Source organism: Dipodomys ordii, unplaced genomic scaffold (genome assembly GCF_000151885.1).
Source record: "Dipodomys ordii isolate 6190 unplaced genomic scaffold, Dord_2.0 Scaffold17, whole genome shotgun sequence".
In the NCBI taxonomy this organism is placed as follows: domain Eukaryota; kingdom Metazoa; phylum Chordata; class Mammalia; order Rodentia; family Heteromyidae; genus Dipodomys; species Dipodomys ordii.
The window spans coordinates 18,062,725-18,072,595 of record NW_012267233.1 but is presented as its reverse complement, the minus strand read 5'-3'; the positions used below and the strand labels follow the sequence as shown (position 1 = coordinate 18,072,595).

Here is a 9,871-nt window from a genome sequence, read left to right as displayed (position 1 = left end):
AATAACTGCTACTCAAAACATTTACAGTCTTGTAAGCCAAACTCAATAGAATCACATGGATAGATTTTAAAGAAGAAAATCAATATGCCATAAAAACTACTACAGCTCTACATCCATGAAAATCTTAAAGGGTTGATGATAATATAGCACGCAATGAACTCTGGGAAGCCCAGGAAGGATTCATGGAAAAGAAAAATAGTAGACGTTTAGATGGTGTAAGAGATTAGAGAACTGGGAACTCAATATAGAAGAAAATTAGGGAAATTAATATTAGGCTGAGAAGTCAAAGTAGAATGGAATACATAAAGAGTGTTCTTATCCACTGAAGCAAAGGGTTTAGGCAGATGCAAAGCCTTTTTTCCTCAATGGTAATAAACTTTCTCCCCCTCTGAGCTCCTGTATTAATTATTGTATGACTTTATTATTAATTTACTCTATTTTCCCTAAAGTTAGATTCACATTTTCCTATTTTCTTCATCAAATGATTCTTAATACAGAGTCAATCACTACTCCATCCTTATGCAGAATCCTCTAGTAGGAACACTCTTCCCACAAGAATCTACTGGATTATAGCCTTTCATATATTATCTCAAATATACATTTATTTAATAAAATTTTACTGGCCTAAATAGAGTTGAAGAGATACCAACTACAAGAGACTAGAGATGGGCCATATTGCTTTTACTAACAGCTTTAAGACTGATATTGGAAGTTGCAAAAATTGAAACAGCAATGCAGTGACCAAAGGGATGATTTAAGAATAAATTTTCTACTGGTCCTCATCTGAGATAGAAGAAAATAAATTCATCTTTTTAATTTAAAGCTGTTGTACTAGATGTGTAACAAGAGGCACCCCATATAGATAATATGTAATAAGGTACCTTCGTCATTAAAATTTTTGAATAAATAATTTTAACCTCCTAGAATTTTATGAGTGCAATCTTATTTCTGTACAGAAATCTCTTCATAATGTTTCCTTTGTTGATTAGAAATATTGGGGGAAAAGATTTATTTTAAATTTTAGGATTTTTTTTTTTGCCAGGCCTGGGGCTTGAACTCAGGGTCTGGACACTGTTGAAAGCTAGCACTCTACCACTTGAGCCACGGTACCACTTCTACCTTTTTTTGTTTATGTGGTACTGAGGAATCGAACCCAGAGCTTCATGCAGGCTAGGCAAACACTCTACCACAGCCCCAGCCCCTTTAGGATTTTTTCTTCTTTTTTTTTGGGTCCGGTCATGGGGCCTGAACTCTGGGCCTGGATGCTGTCCCTCAGCTCTTCAGCTCAAAGCTAGCGCTCTACCACTTGAGCCACAGCACCACTTCCGGCTTCTTTCTTTTTGCTTATGTGGTGCCTCATGCATGCAAGGCAAGCACTCTAGCACTGGGCCACCTTCCCAGCCCCCACTTTAGGAAATTTTTGACTAAGAAACTTTCAATACTAATTGTTAGCTGAATTTCTCCTCCCTCTTAGTCATAAAGTATTTTAGAAGTGCTAGCAGTAATGTGATTTTAAAGCTTCTACATAGATCCACCTGTTCATGTGAATTCTCTGTGTGTGTGTGTGTGTGTGTGTGTGTGTGTGTGTGTGTGTGTGTGTGTGTCTGTGTCTGTGTATGTTCAGTTTAACTAGGTTTTGAATTCAGGGCCTGGTTGCTGTCCCTTAGCTTTTTGCTCAAGGCTATCACCTTTACTCCTGTAAAGTAAAGTAAAGCCACAGCTTCACTCCTGGATTTTTGGTGGTTACTTGGAGATCAGAGTCTCAAAGACTTTCTTGCCTGGGCTGGCTTTGAACTGTGATCTTCAGAGCTCAGTCTCCTGAGTAGCTAGGGTGATGACAGGTGCGAACCACTGGCACCTAGCAGCGAAGTCTTCATTACTAAGATTTAACACGAAATTTTAAATGATTGAAATTACACAAGTAATAGCTGTTGATTGATGATTTTCACCAAGTTTTCAGTTATTTCTTTTCATTTTCTAAGTGTAAGTTCATGACTTAGATGAATTTCTTCTAGTATAGAATTCATGCAGTATGTAAAAAAAAGATTAATGTTTATGAGGGAATAGCAACATAAAGTGTTAACAGTAGATTAAATAGATCAGTTGAATCTAAGTTTTAATACCAAAAAATAGAATATTACAACTTAGGCTCTGAACAGCACCCCTTCCCCTCCCAAAAGAAATTATGTAAATAGAGAACAACACCCCCTTCTCCTCTCTCCCCCACACGCACACACATTAAGTTAAAGAGACTTCAAGCCAACCGTTTTAAAGATACATTATTCCTCAACAAATTTCAGTTACAATAGCATTAAGTATGTGAACTATACAATTTAGGGAAATGGTTGAAGAAAACTGAATGATCAGCTTTAGAGACAAAGAAAAGTCTCCAGCCACATATGTTTGTTCATTTTGATACTTATTTTCTAAGCCCAGGAGATAGAATATCAGTTTGCTTTTATGAGAACTAGCCATTCCTTACCCAGACAGCAGGGCAGTGGCTGGCTGTATGTGTTTGTGTGAGTGAAGACTTCATCTATCGGAGAAGAAAGATCACAAGGACATTCCCAGTGCCTTGTCATGTTTCTGAATCTTGTAGACTGGAAGTTCACTGGATCTATTGAAAATACATACCTCCCAGAGAAGCGTGGCTGGATTCTCTGTCTATATTTTGTACAACAGATCCTTTTGGCAGAGCTATGGTTTCCAATAGCCTGTAGGGAGGGACTGGGCTAGCTGGATGCTTCCTGGTTTCATTAGCATAGCCCAGCCCACTTCTAACACACGCCCAGAGCTACCTCATTAACCATTGGGATTTCAGCCAAAAACATAAAGCTCCAGTGAATATAAACGGAATTACTGGCGAGAGAGCTGGAGACCAACTTACCACTGAACCCATTCCTTTTCCAAGATCAGAAAAAAAATAACAGGAACCATTTCTCATTCAGATAAGAATTCAAGGTTTATATCTATAATTTTTGTCTACAATAATTAACGGCACCATAGTAAGACCGACAGCCCAGCTGTATCCATTTAAGTGTTTCTGTTAATCTCTCTCTCTCTCTCTCTCTCTCTCATTTATTTATTTTCTGAGTAGCTTTGACATTGTAAACCACAGACGAATTGGAGCCTGGCATTTGAAAGGAGGTGTTCTGCCACAGATTTCTTTTCCTCCTTGTCTGAAGAAGTTGACTGTTACAAGAGAGAATCTGAAAAATGACAGGGGCTAAGAGGAAAAAGAAAAATGTGCTGTGGAGCAAGATGCATACCCCCCATTGTGAAGACATCAAATACTGGTGTAGAAAGAGGCTCCCTATTTTGGAATGGGCACCACATTACAATCTGAAGGAAAACCTGCTTCCAGACATTGTGTCTGGGGTAATGTTGGCAGTTCAACAGGTGACACAAGGTAATGTACTCCTTCTGTTTTATTTTCTTCCAATTTTATGCAGAATAGATGTCACTTTGCTTTTTGGAAAGGTATTGTAATGGGAGTGACAGTGTGATTAACGAAATGGATATCAACTTTGGGAAAATAAGTAGAGTGTATGTATATCTCTGGTATAATTGCTTTAAAATTTTATTAGCAATTAAGTGTCAAACCAAAATTTGAATGGCATTGCATACTTGTGATGTTCAGATGCATTCTGGGGTAGAATTAAAAAAAATCAGTAATTGTGGGAAAACGAGCTTTTCTAACCAGAACTTGCTGGGGTATTTTCCTACCTTCATAGACTCTAGCTGTAAAATATCTCCTGTTTTGAATGCAATTGTTTTTGAACCTAAGTAACAGCACAAAATTACCTGTTGCAGCCTTGAGGGTTGCTGTAAGAAGGGAGCAAAGCTTTCTGTACATAAAGAAGGCTCTTTGCCAAGATCATTATTTGCAAAGAGAATCTTCTGTATCCTTAGAGCTTATGTTTTACTGTGTGTGTAGGTTTACTTCTGTATCACATTACCTGCCGCATTTATATCTCAATAAGAAGTTTAACCTGGTGAGAACTCTGATTTTAACTTTCCCAAGGCAGATTCTAAATGATACTCTGAGTTTAGATAGTGTTTCTCTTTGTGACAGATACCTAAAGTGTGTGTGTGTTTATTTGTGAAAGTGTGTGTGTGTGTGTGTGTGTGTGTGTGTGTGTGCAGACGTGTGCACACACATGTGTGTTTTCCCTAAAGGCCTATGCATCACAAGTTTTTGCCTAATTCCCGTAATAACTTTCTACTTTAGTAAGAACAGGAATTGATGTATCCATTTCTCATCCTTAAGTTTTGGGGATTGTTCTCTTGGCATAGAGTTTATAGATTTACATTCTTTGCAGTTTTCCTACCTCCATGGCTTTAACAATTATTTATTCTGTTAAATTATAAGCACTCATTTAATTAAGTTATCCTGTAGCTAAAGCTAACTGATTTGTGTATTTGTGTTTTCAGTATGATGAGGAACATCTGCCTTGGTAGCTCTACTTCACATCCATAGTGCTATCATACTTTATGGGATTCTGTTTCACTGCACAGTCTTGCATTACACATTTAATGACTATTCTGCCAATAGCAAAGCATAATAATCTTTCAGAAAAATGCAAAGTTAATAACTGGTTAGGGCACTCTTGGCCTTGTTTTTATTTGATTTTAAATTCCAAATGAAAAGCCACTCTGTCATTGGAAAACTTAGGTGATAGACTTAAAAGAGGGTATTCTCTAGATAGTTTCAGCATATGTTATACATTTATTTGGTTCCAGTATAATGTAAAATGAAAGAGAATTATGGTTTTAGTTTTCTTTATTTTTAAAAGAGAGCCAGGCAAATAAGATTTGGGGATATGATAAAGTTTTCTTTGTCTATCATTATTGATACAGTTTAAGGGTAAGCCTTTGGTAGTGGATGGGTTGGCTTTCATTTGGATTTGGGTTTTGGAGGATTCTGTGTTCCAAGTAAGTATCTCACTAGTTGTGAAGAAACATGATGAGTGCCCAGCTGATGAGAAGCACAAAGCTCACTCAGCATTCATGTGATGGGAGCTCATGGAGCTAGCTGCTAGGTGCCTTGGAAGACGCTCATGGAACTGACAAGTTACAAGATATATTGACAAGGTACACTACATTGCTATGAAGAACATAGGGGCTTTTGTTGGTATACAAAAAAGATGAATCTTCCTCAAAGTTACCTAAACACAGTTCTCTCTCGTTTTTCATTCTCATCTACTATGGAGAGTTAAGTAGTGAACTACTGTAAAGCTACATTTCTTGTGGGGGCATTGGACTAACCCTTTACCTATATTGTCCCTTGATCCTAAAACAATTCTGAGACAACAGTTTCCTTCCATGTATGGAAATGGAGGTTTAGAAGAGTAAGGACCTTTCACTGGACCTCCTACCTGAGATGTGGTGGAGTCAGGACTCCATTCCAAAGCCAACATGCCTAACATTTCCACTTTGTACTCCTACACTGCCAAAAACAATGAACTTCTCATAATGCCAGTGTTATTGGTAATAGGAGACATGTCTTTGGAAAAATAAGAATATTCTTCCCTTCAAATTACTTTTGCATCTAAGTTTCATCCTTGCAGTTTTCAGAATGAAAGGCAAAATGACAAGAAACATAACTATAGAAGGACACAAAGTAAGGATGGTATTTTGTTACTATTAACTCCTGTTTGGATGAATATAACATTGGTGATTAGCATCAGTTCCATTTCTAAAAGAAAGAAGGGGTAATGCTTGCTCTTGAATAATAATACAGGCAGCAGAAAAAAATACCCTTTTTTAAACTTTATTGATATTTAAAACAACTTTTCAATCACTAACTAAATTAGAAGAAATGATTGAATCCAATGTTTGTTGACCTACAAATCTGGAAAGTTAATGATTCAGTCTCATCACTGCTTTTCATTCTCTCATCTCCAGAAATGGAGTTAAAGTCAAGGAAAATAATGAAAGCTAGCACTTGAGTATTTCCAATAAGTCAAATACCAAAGAGTCGTTTTTAATTATTTTGTTTATTTAATTATTTAGCTGTTTCTGTGGGTGTATTGAGGTTTGAGCTCAGGGCTTTGTGCTTGCTAGGCAAGTACAGTTCCAATTGAACCATGCCCCTAGCCCTTTTTTTCTTTAGTTATTTTTCAGATAAGGAAGGTCTCATGCTTTTTGCTGGAGCTGGTCTCAGATACTGATGATCTCACCTGTGCTTTTCTTGTACCTGGGACAAGCATGAGCAACTTCATCCAGCAAATTATATTACTTAACATTTTGTAGCTGTGAATGGCTTATGCTTTTCATTTATCAATATACCTGATTCCTCTAGGTATTTCTTACATGTGCTATACTACTTTGGGGCCTTTTTTTTTCTCGGTTTTAAGGTACCATTCTTGTTTTCCTCCTGTTACTTCTCTGGTGTATTCTTCTCAAAGAGGCTCTGTGATTTTGCCTCCTAGTCTTCCCCTTAAACATTAGTCTTGAAGATTCAAATCATGATCTTCCTCTAAAAGCATCCTAGATGATTTCATCTGCATGAAGGACTCTAGCCACTACCACTGTGTGAATGAAACATTCTTCCTTCCCATACTTACTCATAGAAACCTCCTTGTTCTGAAATCATGTCTAATGGGACATTTGATCTTCTAAAATAAGTAATCTTCAAGCACAAATGTGAGCCATGCTGCCAGGCCACTTGGCATATATACACAAGGGAAACACAGAGAAAGATAAATAACTTCCTGAAGCCACACAGCAGATGAGGGTAAGATTTGAATTTAAGTAACCTGATTCCAGAGAGCATGCTATCATCTTTGTACTAGAATTACTCTTACAGGAAGTCCTGTGAGTCATTGTGGAGCTTTCCTTCTATCCCACCACCCTCCTCACTCAACATCAGTCATTAACTTCTTTCATTTATCTCCTCTAAATGTCTTTCCAACCAAGTGGTCTTGTTCTATGGTGTATGTGCTATCCGATTGCGCTGTCTGAGTTGACATTAGCCTCCTGTACATCTTTAGTCTCTGCCCTGTCCCTGCCTATAGGCCATATTCCATACTACAGCTGAATAATAATAATAATAATAATAATAATAATAATAAAACAATGTGACCAGATTGCTTCTCTCCCTGTTCATAATCTTTAATGGCTTTCTGTTTCCTTTGGCTATAAACCTGATTCTTGAGCACATCCTATGAGATGGTAAGCTAATCTGGGCTTTTTTTATATAAAAATCTCTTCTGAGAAGCATTCAGTCTCATGGGAACATGTCTGTTTTCTTCTCAGTTACTCCCTTTGTGCCTTTCACCTATCTCCATGATACGCTTCGTGTAACACATTGTATTACAAACTTTTGGCACAATGTTTTCTGCACTGATCTGTGAACTTTGGAACCAAAGACAATGTCTTTGGCTTTATAGTCTTACCAACTTGCATCCTATGAAGTGCATACAAGTAACTTCTCAACATATAGGATATATTAGGATATTCTACAGGGAGAATATTATCTAAATACACTATATGCATGATGAGAATGTCATAATAGAACACACTCAAAATTTGTAAAATCATGGAGAAGTTGGGAAGGGGGGATGAAAGTGTAATAGATGGGTGACAATGATTAATATGCTCATGTGGAAATATCACAATGAAACCTCTCTCATTGGACAATTATTACAAGCTACTAAAAATGTACAGAAAAAGACATGTTATAAACTATGGACTGTGCAGTGTGCTACAACCATAAGAAAGAAGCATGCTGACTTTCAACTAGTTTTTAGGTTTTACAAAGAAATATAATAAAGTTGCAGATAGTAGAAAACTACATAGAATTAATGAGTAATTGGTTTCTTCCAACTTATATTCATTTCACATAGTTATAAATTTGCTGCCCTCTGAACCAATCTGCTAAATGGTATGAATTCTTTGTCCCAAGCAATGTTTTCTTCAACCAACATTAACAAATGTAGCTAGTTGATATAAAAATACAGATACTTAGTTTCTCTCACAAAAGAAAAGACATGGCCATACAGAGCACACATTCCCCACAGGAATCTGGATGCTCTCATTAGAAGCCTCCCCTAGAAACTTTGCATTTTGCACAGTCTCTACAACCCACTCTTCTGCCATGCTTCCTGCTTACTCTTGTGGGTGGCTGAGGATTTTTTTTTTCCATTTGCAAATATATTTTCTTTCAAAATTTTTTTATTTTACATTTTTATTATTATCTTTATGTAATGGTACAAAAGAGTTGCCATTGAACAGAGCAGTTTCTGAATACAATCAATCTTGATCAGTTTCACTCCTTTCAATATTCTCACTCTTCCCTCCACTACCCACTGCTTCTCTCAGCTTCCAAATTTATACGATATTCATTAGATTCTTGACTTCAATGCCCTCCTATTCTCTTTTTCATTTGCCTATGTGTTTTTTTGGGAGGATGCTTCAAAATGCTTCAAATCTATCCTTGAATAAAACAATCCTAAAGACATTACATTACAATTACTTTCTTAACCTGCATCCACACAACCTTCGGGGCTGTAAACATGGACTAACATTATTTCTTCACAATCATATGTATTTTTTGTTACTTAGTTTTAAAAAGTGTTTTGGGGAAAAGGATCTATTGACTTTATCAGACTGCTAAGTTATCAGAGTAAATAAATATAGTAGACATGTGCATGTCAAATAAAGAAAGACAAAAGAAACTTTTAGGTCTTTCTTTTACCATGTTCAAACATTTCTTAGAAACTGTTTGGACTTTGAAAAATATTTTTGAAAATTCAGAAATTCTTATGACTATTCCCACGTAGAAACCTTCCATTTTTGGTAGCATCTACCATCATATTTTTCAACTGCTATCTTGAAGGCCTTCAATACTGGATATGTTTTGTAGATACACAAATGTTTGTAGAGAATGCCATCAACTTAAAATATGTTAGCAACATGGTTGGCAAGCTATGACCAGCCTTTATAGCATTCAGTTCTCATGCTTGTCTCCATGAGCACTTGGGGGCTATGTTGTTTGCAACATGAAAACTCAAGTGTTGAGACACAGCAGGAGTCTGAAATGCATGACTTGCCCTGGAAGAACCTGATCCACTGAGGAGGAATTTGAGAGTGTTTTGCTTTGTATTCCAAGGGATCACCTAGAATTTCTGTTCCCACACCATGAAAACTTTAAGCTGCCACAGGATTGCCTGACGTTCAAACCACAATGTGTTGGGCCTTAGACAAAAGCTGGATGTTCCTTATAATTATGCAGAATGTGTGGCATTACTGGCACCAAAACGTATGTGTGGAAGCTCAGCTTCATTGCACTCCGGAGGGCAGCTCAGTGACATGTGGAACAATAAGTGGAAATTCCTGAAGCATACTGCATTGCAAAGATTAAAGGCTTGTCTGGGAATTCTTCCCTGCCTTCTGCAGCCTTAGGGATACAGAGTCCTTGCATTAGCTGGGTATCTCTAACTCAACCCCTGAATTCTCTGTAGACACAGAATAACAGTAAGGAAATATCCCTGTCAGTCTCAAGCACATGCACTGACTGCCATAAAAATATTCTCAGGGGACTGGGAAGGTGGCTCAGTGGTAGAGTGCTTGCTTTGCATGCATGAAGCCCTGAGTTCGATTCCTCAGCACTACATAAGCAGAAAATGCCAGAAGTGGTGCTGTAGCTCAAGTGGTAGAGCGCTAGCCTTGAGCTGAAGAGCTGAGGGACAGCGCCCAGTCCCAGAGTTCAGGCCCTAAGCCCAACAGGAGCTGGTGTCATTTTCACCTCCTCCTTCTCCATTAGCTATTATCTCAGGTTTCACTACAGCCAGGCTCCAGTCAAAGTTTCTCACATTCCTTCCTTCCTTCCTTCCTTCCTTCCTTCCTTCCTTCCTTCCTTCCTTCC

The 9,871-nt window shown here is 37.6% G+C and overlaps 1 protein-coding gene across 1 annotated transcript in view; it reads left to right on the top strand.

Annotated features, from left to right (window-relative positions):
- Positions 1 to 2,842: 2,842 nt before the first annotated feature.
- Positions 2,843 to 9,871, top strand: part of Slc26a7 (solute carrier family 26 (anion exchanger), member 7) — a 110,190-nt gene continuing 103,161 nt past the window's right edge. The window contains exons 1-2 of the mRNA XM_013012562.1: positions 2,843 to 2,961; positions 3,098 to 3,409. Of these exons, the coding sequence (XP_012868016.1) occupies positions 3,217 to 3,409 (193 nt within the window). The 5' untranslated portion in view covers positions 2,843 to 2,961; positions 3,098 to 3,216. The remainder of the gene's footprint in view (positions 2,962 to 3,097; positions 3,410 to 9,871) is intronic.